The sequence below is a fragment of the Sebastes fasciatus genome, chromosome 10 (assembly GCF_043250625.1).
Source record: "Sebastes fasciatus isolate fSebFas1 chromosome 10, fSebFas1.pri, whole genome shotgun sequence".
Taxonomy (NCBI): domain Eukaryota; kingdom Metazoa; phylum Chordata; class Actinopteri; order Perciformes; family Sebastidae; genus Sebastes; species Sebastes fasciatus.
The window spans coordinates 12152507-12173021 of record NC_133804.1 but is presented as its reverse complement, the minus strand read 5'-3'; the positions used below and the strand labels follow the sequence as shown (position 1 = coordinate 12173021).

General features: G+C 38.6%; 2 protein-coding genes across 4 annotated transcripts in view; one reads left to right on the top strand and one right to left on the bottom strand.

Moving 5' to 3' along the window:
• Window positions 1–13087, top strand: part of nkx2.5 (NK2 homeobox 5) — a 29275-nt gene extending 16188 nt beyond the window's left edge. Inside the window, exons 2-3 of one of the 2 annotated variants that reach the window (XM_074648196.1) lie at window positions 9086–9737; window positions 11900–13087. In XM_074648196.1, the coding sequence (XP_074504297.1) occupies window positions 9377–9737; window positions 11900–12501 (963 nt within the window). In that variant the 5' untranslated portion in view covers window positions 9086–9376 and the 3' untranslated portion in view covers window positions 12502–13087. The remainder of the gene's footprint in view (window positions 1–9085; window positions 9738–11899) is intronic. The other variant, XM_074648197.1, reaches the window with a different exon arrangement.
• A 1423-nt stretch (window positions 13088–14510) lies between these two features.
• Window positions 14511–19960, bottom strand: bnip1a (BCL2 interacting protein 1a). Of its 2 annotated transcripts, none has more exons than XM_074648198.1 (6): window positions 19804–19960; window positions 18229–18321; window positions 17997–18088; window positions 17305–17409; window positions 16966–17084; window positions 14511–15912 (listed from the first exon to the last, which is right to left on the bottom strand). In XM_074648198.1, the coding sequence occupies exons 1-6, from the start codon at window positions 19882–19884 to the stop codon at window positions 15716–15718; spliced, it is 687 nt and encodes a 228-aa protein (XP_074504299.1). In that variant the 5' UTR covers window positions 19885–19960; the 3' UTR covers window positions 14511–15715. The 2 variants fall into 2 exon arrangements, with proteins under 2 accessions (XP_074504299.1, XP_074504300.1); XM_074648199.1 differs by lacking the exon at window positions 19804–19960 and adding an exon at window positions 19587–19643.
• Window positions 19961–20515: the final 555 nt, after the last annotated feature.

The window sequence follows — 20515 nt, the reverse complement described above, 5'->3', positions numbered from 1 at the left end:
TGGGTGAAAACCCTTTATTTGTGTCCCATCCATCATCCATGGCCTCCAGCCCCTAATGGACTATCACACTGTCTATACAGCAGCACCTGACTTCCGCTTCTGCCCCTGTCATAATTACTACGGTCGCTAGAGGTCGCTGTTGTGTTCTTTTATAACTTCTTTCAGTGATCTACCATGTGAATGGATGATAAAACCTACTAGTGGGTGTAGTAGGCCCCTACTGACCCACATCTATGTGGCTTATAGCAACTGATAACAACAGTCTTATCGGCTGGTCGTCAAGCCGTCATGTTGGTGTCTCTGAGCTCCACTGTCAAATACTGAGAATAATGGGCTGGAGTTGGGTGAAGCAGTGTCCGCTCTCAGTGCCAAGACAAGGACACCATGATCGATGCTCTAAATCCTGCAGAACTAGCCACACAATTAGAGGCGATGAAAATGGATTCAGAGTCGTTGAATGATGTGTTTATGTGTGAATGTCTGTGCCACCAGAGTTTTTGCACAGGAAGCACGATGCCAATGACTTGGTGGCGTATATGGCGGCAATATATGTACGTCACAGCAGACAGTGTGTGCGCTTGTGTGTGTGTGTGTGTGTGTGTGTGTCAGGACACAGGGCTCATCCTTGACCAGAGACGTGCACGGAGACCAGCGCTCTTTCCACGCCACCTTTGTCTCCACATGAATTATCCATCGGGCCAAGTGTGGTAATCAAGCTACCCGAGGCAAGCCTTATTACAATGTTGGTCATTTAGCCTATTAGCAATGCCCTTACCTCATTTCTTGGTCAACTCCAATTGCATGGAAAATAGAGCAGTCAGCATGTTAAATGGGCTCAGGGAAGGTTGGGCGAGTTAAGGGCCATAAAGCGACGGCAGCTGATACAGCACATGCAGGCTCGCGGGGAGACGCTGTAAACCTCAGGGCACATAGTCGGTCCTGGGTCACGGGACAACTCTGGTATGGTGAGCTCATGATCATGAAAACTAATATTTAAAGAGGGAACGAGTAAAGACACAGAGCTATACTGTATATTTACAAATAGGCTGAGCATTAGGGAAAATTACATAGTTCCTAATGCACCAGACGAGTATAATTTGGAGTTGGAAAACTTCAAATGAGCAGATCAGATAAACACTTTTAGGAAACAATGAGTAGGTCGCTCTCACCTGCTGTGAAAGCAGGGGGAACGTTGCAGGAATTTTCCATTGCCATCAGGAGTTGTAAATGGGAAAAACGTGTTTTCTGCAATCTGAACATTATGCAATGATGTGATAAAATATTCGGTGACGGTTCTTTTATTCAAAAAGACAAGATGAGTTTGAGGTATTACTGTGGGAGAGTTAGTAAACTACTGTGTGGTGCTGCCCTATTCTGGCCACTTGGTGTACTACAACCTAACAACCAAAGCCATATGTGCAGTAGATCACACTGCACTTGATAAGAAAAGTAAAGTGGTGACTATACTGGTGAATATCCCAAAAATACCAACGGCACTAAAGAGATATTTTTTTCTCAGAGGAGCAATCATTTCTAGCTACACTTCTTCAGTGCAACGGTCTAAAATGTACAACAGTATACAAATATAGTGAAATGTAACGGCAACCTGTTGAGCTGAACTTTGCGCATGCTGTGCAAGCTAAAATACGAAATTATATATACAATATCATTTTGACAATGGATTAGTTGCATGACGTCTTCTTTGGCTCTCAAGGGAGTTTTCTAAAGTCTGAGGAAATAACCCAGGTGATGTCATCGGGGTAATCTCGGGTTGTTCTCGAGGCTTCAGTGGGTGCTGCTCCTTTACAAGGATGGACGGCATTTATACTGTATAGCCCTTTTCTACCTTAACGGACAAAGCAATTTACAATTCACACACACTCAGTGTCTCGCTCAAGGGCACTTCGACACGCAGACAGGACGAGCCGCCAAACTTGTGGGCTTAAAGGAACAGTTCGGGGGATGTATTTGCAGAAATGGAATATAATATTTATAACTATGATTTCATTAGTGTATAATGAGCCTTCATTTCTACATAGGGAGCGGGTCCTCTTCACAGAGTCCGCCATGTTTCTACAGTAGCCCAGAACAGACAAACCAAACACTGGCTCTAGAGAGAGCCTTGTCTGACACGCTTGTGAAACTGCATAATGTGAGCCTCAGAGTGCAAAACCGTGGTACCGCCAGCCGCTGTCTGACTTCCGTTGCTCCTGAAGTAGTGTTATTATAGTCAGGATGGCCTCTGAGCGAAGTGAACGGTGTTATGGTTTTGCACTTACATTACTCACGTTACCGCAGTCTTAGAAAGGGAGGAGTGAGCGGCGGGGTGCTCAGTTGGTTGCAATCTGCAACCACACCACCAGATGCCACCAAATCCTACACACTGCACCTTTTATGGCTTGAGGCTTCTTTTGAGGAAATCTTTTATCAGACAGATAAACCTCAGGTGTCTATTACTCAAATTTTTTAGATTTAATATGTGTCTGATTCAGCATCCATTTATTATCTAGTTCACGTATCCTCATACTATGATTCGTATGATGTCTTAAAGTTATTGCTCATATTTTGCATTTTCCTACGAATATCCAGCATGTGACACACCGGTGAATTTCCGCTTCAGTCTTTTCAAAATAAACTTCCATCTTCACAGGAAACAACTTAGTTAGGTTTAGGAAAAGATCATGGTTTGGGTTAAAATGACTCCGGAGGTGGCATAACTTAAGTACGGAAGTTACGTGACAAATAAATCAACATTGACTTCTTGTTTCACACAGGGTACAAACAGCGGTCTCCTGGGCGAAAGTCTGGTGTGTTTTTTTACCCACCCATCCACCCTGACCTTATCCCTATGCGGCGTTTGTTGCGCTTTATACTTTTCGTAGGTATAGCTACGAACGGTGTGTGAGAACAGCCTGTCTAGTGAAGGACGCGGACAGTGAAGGCAGGGAAAGTCTGATAAAACATGCTACTGAGTTGAGTTATAGGAAATGTAGCATGCAGTGGTTTTGAAGCTTGACTCATACAAAGTACTAAAATGCAGGACATCTCAGCCACTGCTGCTTGGACTTTAAGTACAAAACCAAATCAACAGAGTACCCCTTCTTTAAAATTCTGGTTTCATATCCAGTTTGCATATGTCAACAGGGCACAACCTGTCCCTTAAAATCCATTCATCAGCTCATGAGCTACAATACAGCAGTATCTTACTACCGACATCAAACATCAGCTGTAGACAAAACTAAAGCAGCCGCGGAGTAAAAACCATCCTCTTCTGTCCCCAGTGGGATTCTAACATCACCTTGAACTCAGCACAAGACTGTGTGAAGCCTTGCCAAGCCTATGAACATGACCTGGGTAGTGCATGTCAGGCGGGAGGAGGCAGAGGATGGAGCGTAGATGAAGGGTATGCTGCTCCCTCCATCACAGACAAGACAAACGATGCACGGACAGATGGCACTCGACATCGTTGCCATATTCCGTTAGTTTCCAGTTACAACAACCTGACTCCGGATCAGCAGATGCTTATGTCACGCAATAAATGATACTGATCACAGAAGGATCTTTGCCACAACAGGCTCTCCGATCACTCTTATAATAAAAAAAAACACATTGTCATCATAAACAGCAAATGGACAGTGGATTGAGCCAAAGTTTGGGTGTGTTCTTGCAATGGCCACATGGTGGTGGTGTGACTCAGAAGGGAAGGGTGGAGAGGACACAAAGGTTTAACTCATCTTACCAGTAAACCATATCAGTCACATCTAAATCAGAGTCAGATCATGATATCTCCACCCTACTTACTAATATTATATGAAACATCCAGGGTGCGGCTGAGATGGAGACACGGCGTGAGAATGCAGTTGCCAAGGCCTGGCCTTGGACTGAAAGCAAACTGGACAGTATCAACCATTAACTTATACGTAAGGGAATAAGGAGGCGTACTGGGAAATATAATATTTAATGAACTCTTGAAAGAAAGATGGAACAACAGGTGGTGATATGAAAATACAACGTATCAGGCTGCAGGTCAGAGCTGTCTGATGTTATGATTGGACCATAAAAGGAATCAGCTAAAGGTGGTTTATGTTTAATATAAAGGTATTTATGTTATGTTATGTAAGTTAACTTGTAATTTGTATTATTGTTAAGATCAGGCTGAAGCTGCTTGAATGACAGGGATGGTGACAAAGTCTCCATTTTTACTGAGAAAGTGAAATAGGAAAGATATTTTTCATTGTGTAATACTGTGCAGGAAAAGAAACTGACTGATATTCTCAGAATTATGTAGGTTTTTTAGTCGTTTACCAGATTCTCCATAGAAATGTATCTATCTCACATCAGACAATTCATTCAAAAAGAGGTAAATCCCACTATTTAATTCATTTAATTTCAAAATGTCATTATTTTTGGATAGGATATTCATATTATCTTCTTTTTAATGATTGCTAAATTTCAGCATAATCTCTATTTAGACTCAGAAAATATTCAGTCTGGAGCATTGTATTGGTCCACAAGTTTTCATTAACTACTGTATATGTGAAATTGATGGATTTTTGTTGAATTGTTGGATTATCCTTCTAATTTTCTCCTTTTGTTGGTGTTATAAGTTGGTGTTGTACATTGGTAATACTGTATGATCTTTTGTTTGATTCAGTGTAACAATGTAACAGTGTTGTGTTAAGATTGGTATTCTTCTTTTTGTGTCCTTAAACTATATAAAAAAAGTTTCCATATGACTGAAAATGTTAATGTCTTGAAAATATGAAAAAAATCTGTTTCGAAAATTGTCTTTTAAAACTTTCTACAGTAGCCTTTATGTGATAAATGTAGATTATTGCCTCATCAGAAGGCAGCAGACAGACTCTTGATATATCCAATAGAACAGAGCACATCACTGTCATTGGAGTTTAGAGTTTTTACAGATTTTAGCATCACAGATCTTGTAACTCTGTATGAACCGGGGTGTGTTGTAAGATCCTCAGACAGGCCCTTCTGGCTGTCCCCGGCTCCAGATTAAAGGCATCGGGAGTGGGCTTTTTGACTTTAGAAGAGCCCGTCTGGTCAGGAGATTTCACTGTGTGTCCTCATTTAAATAAAAAAAAAAAAACTCACTTTGTCTTTCTTCATTTGTGAAGTAAACATTTTTTATTTGATTTAACTTTATTCTTAAGATTTATACATTATTTCATTATTATGTAGGTTGTTTGTTTTTTCATTTAAGCTTCTCAACAATGTATCAGGGATTGAAAGTAACTACATGTACTCATGTGGGGAGTTTTTCCTTACCACTGTCGCCTAGTGCTTGCTCATGGTGGGAATTGTTGGGTCTTTGTAAATAATATTATAAAGAGCACGGTCTAGACCTGCTTTATATGAAAAGTGCCCTGAGATCCTGAGATAACTTCTGTTATGATTTGGCGCTACATACTGTAAATAAAATTGAATTGAATGTATTTTACATTCCCTGAGACTTTCTACATTGACTCATTTAAGGGAAATGTTACATTTTTCCCTCACCTCTGACAGATATAGTTAGTTACTTTACAATTTAAGATTACACTAGGGCTGCAACTAAGTGTTATTTTCATTATTGATTAATCTGTCAATTCTTTTCATGATTAATCAATTTGTTGTTTGGTCTATAAAATGTCAGATGTCAACTAATTGATTAATTGTTGCAGTTCTAGATTGCATAATAAAAAAGAATAGTATACCTCATAAAATAGGAAGTAAAACAGTTTAAAGAAGCCAAGCGTTCATTATGTAGTAACAATGGCCAGTTGAAGGACCTAAAACATTAACACACATCTTATATGTACAGTAATAAATGCATCCACAGTTCAATACAAGGCCATTCTTCTGAATCTGAATGACAACTTAAACTTCATATAAAGTTTTGAAAAGCAAAGGGTTAATGTTCTCTTGTGGAGAAAGTGTAAAAATGTTTTCTATGTCATTCTTAACCGGATTATTATATCCTAATGAGCCTGTTGCATCCCAATTAGTCTAATCACTAAACAGTTAATGGATCTAAATCACCAAAAGGCCTCTGGGACAGAGAGAGAGAGAGAGAGAGAGAGAGAGAGAGAGAGAGAGAGAGAGAGAGAGAGAGAGAGAGAGTGAGAGAGACAGAGAGACAGAGAGAGAGACAGTGAGAGAGAGAGAAAGTGAGAGAGATAGAGAGAGAGATAGAGAGAGAGAGAGAGAGAGAGAGAGACACAGACAGAGAGAGAGAGACAGAGACAGAGAGAGAGACACAGAGAGACAGAGAGAGAGAGAGAGAGAGACAGAGAGAGAGCGATAGAGAGAGAAAGAGAGAGAGACAGAAAGAGACAGAGACAGAGAGAGAGACACACACCAGGAACGTTTTTAGTCAAGAGACAAAAAATCTTAATTTGGGTCACACGCACACTCGCGCACATGCACACGCGCGCTCATCGCTCCTCGCCTCAAAATACCCACACGGTTCGTGCAGCGGAAGTTTTTAAGCAACCTTATCTGCAGCTTTATCTGAGTTGGAGATGTGCTGCAGAGAGACAGGTCAAAGGGCTGCTGCAGGATGGAGCATTAGAGGGATATGAAACACATGCCAGACGACCTGTCATCTTCAATTTACACTTGACTGAATGGTTTACTGTCCAGGTACAACTGTTTAATGTGGTGCATGATTGATCAAACCCCACACGATTAATCCTTTGAATTTTTTTATTTCTTTGTTGTAACTAATGTCAGAAAACAGAGAAACTTTACGCGCAAAAGCCAGTGGAGATCAATCATGAAAACATTTTCCCTCATGTCTTGTGCCCCCCACCCATCTCCTCTTCCACCCTTGAGTTTACTTTATTTCGCCAATTATTACAGCAAGAGCCAGTGTTGACTCTCACTGCGCCTGAGAGAGATTTTACAGCCATTCATCAGCTCTCGAGTCGCACAAATAGTCTTTAAAACTATAAACACCCTCGCTGGTTTGGAGACAGGGGGACCCATTTAGCCCGTGGCTGCAGTGCTAAACGCTGCAGATAAAACAAACGATAATACTGTCTGTCTCCTGTGACCGTCTCCACAGGCATTAATAGCAGGTTTAGTGCCAACCAAGCAGGGGGTGGGGGGGAAACACGTGGAGGGTTATGCGTCATTACGCACCGGTTGTCTCCATTTCACTGCTGTCTGACCAAACAACAAAATACACCAAATGAGTTGTATTTTGTTGTTGTTCATCTATCAATTACGGATTGTGTGTTTAATTGACAACATCTACATGGTAAAGAATGCACTCCTGTAAGTGACTTTTACTCGAATTTAAAGCTGATTGCTGAACTAATTGGGATTCAACAGGCTCATTAAGGATATAATCCAGTTAAGAATGACATAGAAAACATTTTACACTTTCTCCACAGAAGCTGTTTGGCGAAATGAAACAAATCCAAAACTTTGTAGCAACATTAACTCTTGCTTTTCAAAACTTTATATAATGTTGTCTCTCGCTCTCTCTCTCTCTCTCTCTCTGTCCCGGAGGCCTCTTGGTGATTTAGATCCATTAACTGTTTAGTGATTAGACTAATTGGGATGCAACAGGCTCATTAGGATATAATCCGGTAAGAATGACTCGAAAACATTTTACACTTTCTCCACAAAAGCTGGTTTAGCGAAATGAAACAAATCCCAAACGTTGTATAGCAACATTAACCCTTTGCTTTTCAAAACGTTATATATAATGTTTAAGTTCTCATTCGGATTCTGAAGAATGGCCTTGTATTGAACTGTGGATGCATTATTTATCTTGGGAAAAAGTCTGCAAAATGAAATGCTTAAAAGCAATACAATGGGGCTGTTTTTATTGGGTAAAAACTTGGGTGTCACATATGACACATTTTTTAGGATAAACTGGCCTGCAGCGTGGGTGGGAGTGTTTGTGTGTGTGCAGGTTTTGTTGTCATCTGTTATCACGTCCTGATAACTGCAGACAGTGGCTCCAGGATCTGTCGGAGGCAGACAGCAGAGTGTGTCGCTGCTGGTTTCAGGTTCCCTGTCCAGGGACACAACCTGTTGTCTTTCTGGACGCTTGTCTGCTCCGTTTCCTTGCTCTAATTCCTCTCAGTATCCTAAATGATGCAAGTTTTGGCACCTTTGATGTGGACGCAGTGAGATAAATCATTTCTCTCTTGGTACTTGAAGATGTGTGTAAACATCCGTCCGAATGTTGGTGCTTCTAGATTAACTGGAAACGCGTTTGTATTTGTGCGTAATGATGACGGACTGCAAGACTGGGAAAATATTCATCTTAACAAGTCATTTTCTTTTAAATTTCACATAATTTATGAACTTTTTTTATCCTATAAAACAAAGCAGAATAAGATCAAGCTCAAGTTTATTTGTCATATGCATTTAAAAGTACAGTGTACAGTGAAATGCAATGTTCAGATACTGAATAGTAGCACTAAATGAATGCAGAGCTGATGTGCATTGTTTTTATGGATGTTTTAGGTTGTTTTATAATTTTATTCTCAGGTATTGTCTTATTTATTGTAGTATTTATCAACTGTACTATTTATTTATAGATTCTAACGGCTTACAGAGAGAGCCAGGGTAAAAATGCATTTCATTGCATTTCACTGTACACTGTACTTTTAAATGCATATGACAAATAAACTTGAAACTTGAATAAGATCAAGAAAATTATTGATTTAAGAACATATTTCTAACAATTTGCTTTGGAAAGAGAATAATGAGGTCTGTGCTGGTGTGTATTTGCAGTGACTGAACACATATCCTCCTGAGACCCAGCCAACTGACATGTGTCCTCTGTAGTGGACATTTTGTCCACATGCATATCCTTTTACTCTTTTGACTTACTCTATCAACCCCTGGTGTATTGTAAAGAGGACATCATGGGCTTTCCAGTGATATGGCATGTGTTTTTTTTTAATCAAGTTGAATGTATTCTGTGATCCACTATACAGTGGACATGCTGTAAAATAAAAAATAAAGTTTAAAAGCCTATATTGTAAGATTTTCTTTTAACCCTAAATAGGAAGGAAATCACACAAAAAAAGTAATTGGAAGACTTTTTTTACTCGGTTCCCAGGAGGATATAGACCTATTAGCAACATCAGCCCGATGGCATGTAGCAGACATCACTTTATACGTCATGAAATGGGAGTAGCAGTGTCTCCATCCAGAGGGTCCCACCTCCCTCCATGCGTCACCAGGAGGCCAAGAAAAAAGTTTGGAGATACAGTTGACATTCAAAATGCACACTTCACTCAAGATCAGTCTGCTACACCGAACTAATACTTAAATCCAAGTAAATATTCCCAGGAAGGAGAGGCAGTTTGTTGACGTCGTCAGGTTAATAGGCCTCTTTTTTTCTCCAGCAATGTTTCCCAGCCCCAGCACGTCAACTCCCTTCTCGGTAAAGGACATATTAAACCTGGAGCAGAGGCATGACGTTATGGTGTCTTCTCTGGACGTTTCTTCTTCTTCATCTTCTCGTATGGATTGCTGCACCGTGTCGACCTCCTCCTCTTCTTCCTCCTCTTGCATGCTCGCCCGCCTGAAGCAGGAGCCTCTCCGGGACATGTCCACCTCGCTGTTTGGAGAAGACCTCCAGGAGTCCAGAGCAGACAGCAGAGGCAATGCACTCAACTTTGCTACTACCTTTTATGGGAAATCCCTCATGGAGATGGATATAGTTAAGGATGGGAAATCAGACGCGTTTGAGGCGAAACGTAGAAAAGGTGAGTTGATGAGAGGACACATTTTAAAGGTTTTGAAAGGCCTGCATGCGCAAAATAAGGCCCACGAGCTCGTGTTCTTTGATTTGTGCAAAAAAACGCATCAGATGTTCCCAAAAAAGCTCTACGCATTAATACAGAAAAAACACCATTATATACTGGATAACAGGCTTTGAAACTTGATTTTTCAAATAATAAAAAAATAACCTAAAAGTTGTGTTGATGTGCAGCTTTTTGTAGTTGTGCTAGATTTATTTATTCATAAAATGTATTACAAAAAAAATGTCATGACTACAAAAGTTGCACTGGCAAATATAAGTTCTTCAGTTACGCGTGCGTAAAAAAAAAAGGGTAAATTGGCCTATATTGTATATTGGTAGAAATTAAATTTTTTTTATTCTTATTTTATTCTAACGTTTTTATCTATTCTTTTGTTATTATACTGTTTAACTTGCACCAACAAAACCAAAGCAAATTCCTAGTGTATACCTCTTACACCTGGCAATAAACACGATTCTGATTCTGATTCTAATTCTGATGTGTCTTTTTTTCCCCAAAGCTAACACTGAATGCATCATTGACGTGCAAGGGAACTGAATTACAATGGGTACAAGCAAATTCACCATAATATGATGCAACAAAATATAGATTTATGATAAAGGCTATTATTATTATTATTGTTATTATTACTGGTCAGCTCTAGGCCTAATGATGGAAATACATATCCATCTAGTCCCTCAAAATCTATTAGTAGTACCCAAGGTCAAAACGAAACATGTTGAGGATGCTTTTAGCTGCTACGCTGCTCAACTGTGGAACAAACTTCCAGATGAAATCAAAGATGCACCAACAGTGACCACTTTTAAATCTAGACTCAAGACCAAAAACTGTTCTCAGACGCGTTTGTGTATGAAATGTGCTATATAAATAAACTTGCCTTGCCTTGCCTCTGTTAAAAAGTCACTTTTGCAGGTATATTTTCCTCATCCTTTTTCTTTCTGTCTGGTGTGATCAAAGTTATTCAGTTACGTGTGCGTAAAAATGGTAAATTGGCCTACCTGTGTCTTTCTTTCCAAAGCTTACGCTGAATGCATCATTGACAGGCAAGAAAACTGAATTACAATGGCCACAAGCAAATAATATGATACAACAAAATATAGATATATGATAAAGGCTATTATTATTATTGGTCAGCTCTATAGGCCTAATGGTGGAAATGCATATCCATCTAGTCCCTTTGTTAAAAAGTCACTTTTGCAGATACATTTTTTCATCCGTTTCTTTCTGTCTGGTTTGATCAGAGGAGTTCAGTCACAAGCAAATAATATGATACAACAAAATATAGATATATGATAAAGGCTATTATTATTATTGGTCAGCTCTATAGGCCTAATGGTGGAAATGCATATCCATCTAGTCCCTTTGTTAAAAAGTCACTTTTGCAGATACATTTTTTCATCCGTTTCTTTCTGTCTGGTTTGATCAGAGGAGTTCAGTCACAAGCAAATAATATGATACAACAAAATATAGATATATGATAAAGGCTATTATTATTATTGGTCAGCTCTATAGGCCTAATGGTGGAAATGCATATCCATCTAGTCCCTTTGTTAAAAAGTCACTTTTGCAGATACATTTTTTCATCCGTTTCTTTCTGTCTGGTTTGATCAGAGGAGTTCAGTCACAAGCAAATAATATGATTCAACAAAATATAGATATATGATAAAGGCTATTATTATTATTATTATTGTTGTTGTTATTATTGGTCAATTCTATAGGCCTAATGGTGGAAATACATATCCATCTAGTCCCTCTGTTAAAAAGTCACTTTTGCAGATACATTTTTTTCATCCTTTTCTTTCTGTCTGGTTTGATCAGAGTAATTCAGTTACGTGTGCGTAAAAAGGGTAAATTGGCCTACATGTGTCTTTTTTCACTGAATGCATCATTGACAAGGGACTGAATTACAATGGGCACAAGCAAATTAACCATAATATGATCCAACAAAATATAGATATATGATTATTATTGTTGTTATTATTATTTGTCAGCTCTAGGCCTCATGATAGAAATACATATCCATCTAGTCCCTCAGTTAAAAAAGTCACTTTTGCTGATATATTGTGTCATCCTTTTCTGTCTGTCTGTCTGTCTGGTATGATCAGAGGAGTTCAGTCCTCCAATCGAGCCCGTGGAGGACCTAAAACCTTTGGAGGATCCAGACCGACCCAAGTCCCGGAGACGCAGGAAGCCTCGTGTCCTCTTCTCCCAGGCTCAGGTGTACGAGCTCGAGCGCCGCTTCAAGCAGCAGAGGTACCTGTCTGCTCCGGAGAGAGACCACCTGGCCGGCGCGCTCAAACTCACCCCGACGCAGGTGAAGATCTGGTTCCAGAACCGGAGGTACAAGTGCAAACGGCAGAGGCAGGACCAGAGCCTGGAGATGGTGTCTCTGCCGCCGCCCAGGAGGGTGTCGGTACCGGTTCTGGTCCGGGACGGGAAGCCCTGCCTGGCTGCGGACCCAGCAGCCACCTACAACCCGTCCTACATCAACCATTTCACCTATAACAACTACCCGGCCTTCAGTAACTACACCAGCCCTGCATGCAACTCAAACTATGCGTGTAATTATCCTGCAGCCACAATGCAAACTGTGCAGGGATCCTCCAACAACGGGAACTACATGAACTTTGGGGACCTGAATAATGTGCAGAACACCTTTTCCTCCAGTAATGGGGTGTCTTCATTACATGGCATTAGGACATGGTAAACTAAATACCAAATACTCCTATTCAGTTTAAAGGGGTTTATTTCTGACTGCATGCATTTTTTAAATGTGTCAAGACTTGTTTGTGGAGTTTGTGTAACTTTTCTTATATTTAATTACTTACTTTTTTGGTAGTTTTTCGTTTTTATTTTGAGCACCAGTTTTTGTCTGAATAGTCTACATTTTTATTTATTTCCGTGATATTATAGCACAGACATGTCATTTGAGAGAAAATAAAAAAATTAAAATAAAACACAGTTAATTAAAAAAAATGTAATTAAATGTCAAATTTAGAACCATATTCTATTTTATTATTCTTTTCTTTTCTTTTTTAATTTTCTTGACACAATGTTGTTAAATAATTTTAGCTAAAAAAAATCAGACAGTATTTTCAGTGTGTGACGATGAAAGAGACAACCAATAGTAAATTTAGTCTAAAATTATTAATTATATAAGGATATTATCATTATTTGTTAAAATTGCTGTTATGCAACTATTTAATTCTAATGCTTAAAGTTGTTTAATGTTATAATTAGCTCTGGTTTGGCTCTGACTTTCAATCCCTAAAATCATTAAAAAATATATAATAGTGAACTATAATTATGACAATACATAATCCATGCCAGTGGGTCACATAATGGTTGAACTGGTTCTACAGTAGATCCACATAAAGGACCCTGACATCTGTAAAACCCTCACATGGTTTGTGTCTGGTTAAAACGTTCAAGTGGCTATTAGGAAGCTTCCTTCAATATGCTTAAACAAGGTTAGAAGGTTGTTAAAAGTTTACACTTTTTACGGCCCGCTGTCAGACACGTGTACACTCTACACCCATGTTTAAAGTTGCTGTGACGGAGATGGCTGCGAGCCATGACCTTGACCTGTATTACATCTTATTAAAGCAGGTTCTGCTGTTTTTTAAATTCTGTGGTACTACAAAACATTCAGATTTTCTTTTATTGTATTGAAGTATTTTCATATACAACATGTCAAAAGCCATCCTGAAGGTCAGCGACCTTTTCTCTGTACTTGTTAATATGAGGACAAATTCAAGATGTTACCTGATCCAAGATATTTATCTATTTTTGGACAGTATACTTGATTATTAAAGACTTCCTTTTTAAAACTTTTTTTTGGCTAAGTCATTATTGTGTTTTATTTGAGAAGTTTAACATTGCTTACAGTGATATTGCATCAGATAAATAGCTGAACAAAGCTCCCTTCAGCCGTAGAAATGACTACATGAATGTGGAGTTGTAGAGATTCTGTCTGGTTGTTTACGCCCATCGTTGTGGTGCCTTGTACGATCCCCTGAGACCCCGGTCCACTTGTCCAGATACAATTCCAAACACTTGATTGACACTATCACGGCGCTAAATGCAAGAATAGTCCAATTTGCTTGACAGAGAGCCAGAGGCCTTGTCTAAGTGTGCAGTTATACATGAACGGGCTCTGCCCAACTGCCACCACTTTACACGAGTAAGAGACGCTTAGACAAATCTCAGGTCTCTCCACACATGCTCTTCCATCTCGTTTCAAACAACACGCCCTCACAACAAACATACGTTTGAGAAACATGTTAAACATCAAGCCAGGAGACTTTATATTTATTGATAATCAATACGGACATTAACATATTAAACAAAGCAATGCCAGGCAATAGCAGAAGGGTAGCAAGGTCATGTAGCTCCTCTGGCCACCCTCTCCTCCGAGGTGTTGAAAAGGCAACGTCAGATAACGGCACCAAACAGGCCTAAAAATATCCCCCCTCACCCCTCCACCCACACTGGAAAGGGAGAGGGGAAACGGGTCCTAATAATCTGCTTTTCCGGGTCTTATCTGAAGAAAGGCAGGGATGCATGCTGCTCTATCTCTGCCAGTGTGATCGCTGCCACTGCTGTTCTCTGAGCTGTTGTGCTCCGCTGCAGACCAGGGCCAAGCTAACACGGGCGGAGACGGAGGGAAGTGTGCACCCACTCTTTGAAAATGTCTTTTTCAAAGAGTGGGTGCACACTTCCCTTTTAGTTTGCTCGCTAAATGAATAAAACATAGGGACAATGTGAAGTGCAAATATACAAGTGCAAGCACTGTTGTGATTATCCAGCTAGTGAAACACAAACTGAGTGACTACAGTGGGCTTGTGTCAAAATTAAAAGCCTTTTCAATATTTTCTATTTCCAAAAAATAGCGTTAAGTCACTATAATGCTGTAATAAATTATACCTCACAGTAACTATAAATAACAATAATTATAAATAAACTAAATACTTATACTTCATTTGCACAGTGACTTTATGATATCAGGTGATGACAAATGTTTTGGTTAAAACATCAGTTAGTCAGTAATATATGAGGGAGGCCCCTTTCTGTTTCTGTTTGTTTTTTAAGTTGTGACATTTAATACCACTATTGATTAATAGTAATTAAAAACTATTGTATACTACTATAACATTGTTTTAATGACGTACATGCCAATAAAAGCTTGTTGAACTGAAATGAATAGTGGCACCTTATCAGATTTTACTGTAATTTCTCTTTGTGTATCGTACATAAAAATTAGTTTTAGTGCTGCCAGCACATTATCTGCAGTTATGGCAACATCTGAAGCAAGCAGAGTATACAATATATTAGGTGTCTGAGAATTACTTTCTGTACTTTTAAAAGAATCTGCGTGTATATATATATATATATATATATGCACATATATATACTTTTCGACTTTGATATGGGGAAAATATATATATATGAAAACAAAAACTGTACTGAATATCTTCCACAGGAATGTACAAAAGAAAAAATGAATATGGGTCATCATCTCATCTCACAACTAATATCATTAAAAGCAATGCACAGCATTACTGTCACACTAACAGAAGATGGACATCTGACACATTATGTCCCACCAACACGTACATGTTTTTTTTCCAGGAGAATGAATTATTATCTTTTTATGATGAACCAAAACCTTTTCAATAAATAAACCACTGTGTGGAACTATAGTTGTGTAGGTTTATCTTCACTCTTTGTGGACAATATTTCACCCTGAGCCGCGTCACAGTTCAGCCGAGTGAGCGGTCCACATTCCACCGAGCAGCCACTCGTCGTGTGTAATGTGTGTGTGTGTAATATGACACGCAGCAGTCAGGGTTGTTTAAATCATTTGACCATGGAAAGTGCTGTATGTGGTAATGGGAGAGCTCCTCAAAAAGGTACCTGGTCTACAGGAAGGGGAACAGTCTCTTCTTAAGGATGTAGAGAACTGTGGCGAGGAAGAGGGCGAGCGCCAGGAAGATGAGCAGTTTATCGGTGAGCTCTCTGCGGTTGTACTTGGTGATGAGTTTCCTCCCGAGCTTGATGGTCCCCGTCATGGTCTTAAACTCCTCGTTGGTCTCTAGGACTGTCCTAGAGGAGGTTGCTTCAAAAAGAGAAGATACACAATTAATTAGGGCTGTCAAAGTTAATGCGATAATAGCTCATTAATGCAAATTTGTTTTAATGCCACTAATTTCTTTAAAGCATTAACACATCTTGAGATTTTTAGTTGGTAGCGGACTCAGTTTTAAAGCTAGAGTGAAGATACTGGTATCATATGAATCTAGGGAACCTAAACCAAAGGAATCCATTGGTCCTAATGTCATACTAGCTTGTCGCGAAGGAGGTTAAATAACGCTCCAAATTTAAGCTAAATTTTGGCAAATTCTGGCATGGCCATTTTCAAAGGGGTCCCTTGACCTCTGACCTCAAGATATGTGAATGGAAATGGGTTCTATGGGTACCCACAAGTCTCCTCTTTACAGACATGCCCACTTTATGATAATCACATGCAGTTTGGGGCAAGTCATAGTCAAGTCAGCACACTGACACACTGACAGCTGTTGTTGCTTGTTGGGCTGCAGTTTACCATGTTATGATTTGAGCATATTTTCTATGCTAAATGCAGTACCTGTGAGGGTTTCTGGACAATACTTGTCATTATTTTGTGTTGTTAATTGATTTCCAATAATAAATATATACATACATTTGCATAAAGCAAGTATATTTGCCCACTCCCACGTTGATAAGAGTATTAAATACTTGACAAATCTCCCTTGAAGGTACATTTTGAACAGATAAGAAATGTGAGATTAATTTGCGATTAAATATTTTAATGGACTGATAGCCCTACAATTAATATAAGTGGATAGTCATTTTAGATGGAGTGCATTAAAAGAAATACTGCCAATCCATTTAAGTCTTCGGCGGCCACAAACGTTTTATCCCAACCTAAAAGTATGTATCCATGGAAACACACTGATACAGTAAGAGGCTCAGTAAACAAGCAGCTCCCCTTTAATGCCCCTTAAATCAGAATTAAACAAGTTCAACAAAACAATCCTATTTTATCTGATATATGCCTGTGGTATAAAAAAGATAATTTTGCTAACACACTGTTAACACACTCTTTACATCAGGTGTTTCCTACACTAACCTAGTGTCGTCATGGTGTCCTCGCTCTGCTGAACCTGCTGCGACATCATCCGGCTGATGCTCATAAGATTCTCTGTAATGTCGCTGGTTGTCTGAGCCAGGCCCTCTTTGGTCATCTTCCTGAGAACAAGACAGAAAACAAAAAATACAAGTGATATAAATGTCCTACTGCTAATTAAATGTATCCTATAAAAGGCCTAGAAGGATGTAAAAACTTTCTAATTACAACACTAAGAGGATTTCGAAAATACTTTCCCAAGACATAAAGGTGATCCCTGTCCCTGAATGTCTCTTGTTTATGAGATTGTGTCTCACTAACAAGTAGCACACATCAGCTCACCTCTGCCTCAGAGCACCATCTGATCCATTAAGAAGTGCCTGCTTTTCCATTTTGTCTATGGACAGTTTGCTGGCCAGGTTGGCTTTCCTCCAACCTGTCTGGGTACTGCAAAAAAAGCCATAAATAAAAAAAATAAAAAAGTCATAAAGTAAACATTATGCAAGTTTACAGGTCTTATTGATAACATTTTTATGTAGGCGAATATTTAAAATAAATAAATAATACATCTACAGAGCCTTTAGAAAGGTGCCGAATAAAAGTATGGCTTTTCCTAAAAGAATATCTTCATTGTAAATTAATCATTTAAAAAATTTGGCGGGTCCAAGATGAATATTTTGTTTATCTCTGTGGAAGATATCTGACATTTGGCTCCCACAAGCCAATAGTATAACAACGTTGATGTCACGTGGTATCTCTGGGTCATCAGTTAGTATGGAAAAAAAAAAAGATAAATGGCTGAGATTGACGGTAAGTGCCTGGCAACAACTAGTAAATGCAATGGAACGGGGGAGGGAGAATGAGACATCTAGTGGCTGAATGTTATCAATAGCACCATTAAGCAGGCAATTTCCACATGCTTAAATCCCTCCACTTTTGGCAGCATTATCAACACATAAATGTGACAAAATACACAACAGTTCACATTTATACAAGTCAGGGAGTGGTAGAATATTTAAATGTACAGACATTACCTCAGCATCTGTTTTCTATGTCCCTCCACCTGACTGATCAAAGCTTGCTTGTCTGACTCTTTGTCCTGCTCCATAGCCATCTGCTCAAAATCCTGTCAAAGAAACAAAACAGCACAAATGTTTTCTGAGCGATTATCATAAAACCAAGTGCAAGTGGCTGATGATGCACAGCCTATAATGGGTAATGAGTTCTGTCATGTTTGCAGAGATATTCACAAATCTCGTTTCTCACCTGAATCCGCAACCGGAGATTGTGGAAACTCTTTTTCACGTCTGCGTTCAGCTCTGTCAGCTTGCTTTCAGGGCCGGTGCACTCATTAATGTCCTGGTGAGACATCAAAACAGGGATGAGAGACACACATGCATATATGTTTTCATTCTCACTGTTAGATGAAGATGCTGGTATCAGCATCTCATTTGTAACTGCAAAGTTGCTCTGCTGGATGATCAGACAGAGGTGCATCATTCTGTCAGTCAAGTGGGAATAATCTGTCAACATGGGCTACCAATTGGCTAGGAAAAAAATAAAGCAACTTTAGGCCTGCAATGATTCTTTTCATTATCAATAATCACAATGTCCCACAGTCCAAAGAGGCCTTCAAATTCCTTGTTTTTCAGTTATTTTTTGCTTGAAAAATGATTTTTCAACCATTAATCAATTATCAAAATCTGTCAATTGAATTAATCAGCATTAAGTAGCTAAATATGTAAAAAAAGAAAGAAAGAAAAAGCTCAGCGGGAACTACATTATTAGAAATCCCATCCACAGATTCAGTCTATTATTTATATCTTGTTTTTTTTACTGTTTACTTACTATATCTTTATTGTTTACTTGCTTATTTATTAGATCTTGTTTCTTACTGATGCCTCTTGATGTTTGCACTGCCCCCCCCCCCCCTTTGCTGCTGTAATCTTGCAAATCTCCCCCACTGTAGGATTAATAAAGGATTATTTTATTTTGTCTTAAATATTAACAAAATAATAATAATAATAAAATAAATATAAAATAAAATAAAAAACAATTAGCGGGAAAAAAGCTAACAGCTCAATATGAACCTCTACCTCACAGAGCCAACGTTACCTTTATCAATTATACACCTGGACCGGGCTACCTGTATAATTAACATTACAGGTAGCGTTAGTCCAATTTTCAATCTTGTTTCTTACTGATGCTTCTTGTTGTTTGCTGCTGTAATCCTGCAAATTTCCCCGCTGCGGCATTAATAAAAGATTATTTTATTTTAAATATTTAAAAAAATAATAAAATTAAAAAATAAATTAAAAAATAAATTAAAAAATTAAAAAAAATAATAATTAGAGGGAAAAAGGTTAACAAAACTTGGTAAATATTGGTCTTATTAAAGCACGTTTATCTTACTGGAAATCAGTTTCAATATGAATCTCTACCTGACAGAGCTACCTTTAGGCTAATTAAACACCTGGACCAGGCTACCTGTACAATTAACATTACAGGTAGCGTTAGTCCAATTTTCCTGTTCTGTTACAGCCAGTTTTGATTTCCCACTTGATATGAATACCTTAACTTATCGGTGAGGTCATTTGTCACATTAAAGACAGACGTTAAAGCACGTTAATAGTCCACTTTGAGCAGCTCATCTCCAGAGACAGAGACAGAGAGACCTCCAGCTGACTGACTGCAACACCAGCTGACTGACTGACTGCAGCAGAAACACTAGTTTAGCATCAACGCAATCAGACAAACAACACGTTTCCCTGGTATGACAAGCTCAAACACTGACGTGTCTCAACGTGGCGCTAAGTAGCCTTACCAAATAAATACTCGCACCTGGATGAGCGCTTTGATTTCCAGGTCATATTTCAGCATTTCTTGTTCACATATTCGGACGAGGACATCTGAGGACGCCATGTTGTGCCAACATCAAGCTACGGGAAGCAGGAAGCCTGATTTGAACTGTCGACTTTCGACTTTGCCCATACAACAACCAAACATGACACATTTTATGGTTTCAAAATAAACCAGGCTGTAAAATAAGCATGTTTTCTATATATAAAATAATAAGCAAATATATTGTATATACAGTCTGAAAAAAACTACTGTAAATATTTAACCAAAATGCATTGCAATTAGACAAATGTATATACTTCAGTGTATAAAGGACTTCCAACAGCCTATTAATGACATATTTGGCAATGTAATTAAATGTATCATGAAAATAAAATGCATTTATTCATATTATTATTTCTTTTCTTGATTTTATTTCACCTTTGAATGTTGAAGTTGTTTTCTCTAGTGTACTTAGTTTGTCTATAAGCTCATCTACTTAAAAATTGGTTTATAAACTGTTGTAATTACGAACTTTAAATTGCATATATGAAAGCAACCTTGAAAAAAGTATAAAAAAAAGGAAATAAAATGCATGTATTCTTTACATGTCAACATAATGAAGAGAAAATGATATCTACAATCACATTATTGGAAAATTAACTCATAACAGTCAACACTTTTGGCAAAAGTCATGAGCTCATACATTAGGCAA

Excerpts from the sequence above, each read along its gene's own strand:
- bnip1a (XM_074648198.1), bottom strand. The coding sequence starts at position 19,884 with ATGGCGTCCTCAGATGTCCTCGTCCGAATATGTGAACAAGAAATGCTG. Across the intron at positions 17,410-17,996 it reads CATAGAAAACAGATGCTGAG|TACCCAGACAGGTTGGAGGA; the intron begins GTAATGTCTGTA and ends CTTTTTTTGCAG. Across the intron at positions 17,085-17,304 it reads GATGGTGCTCTGAGGCAGAG|GAAGATGACCAAAGAGGGCC; the intron begins GTGAGCTGATGT and ends TCTTGTTCTCAG.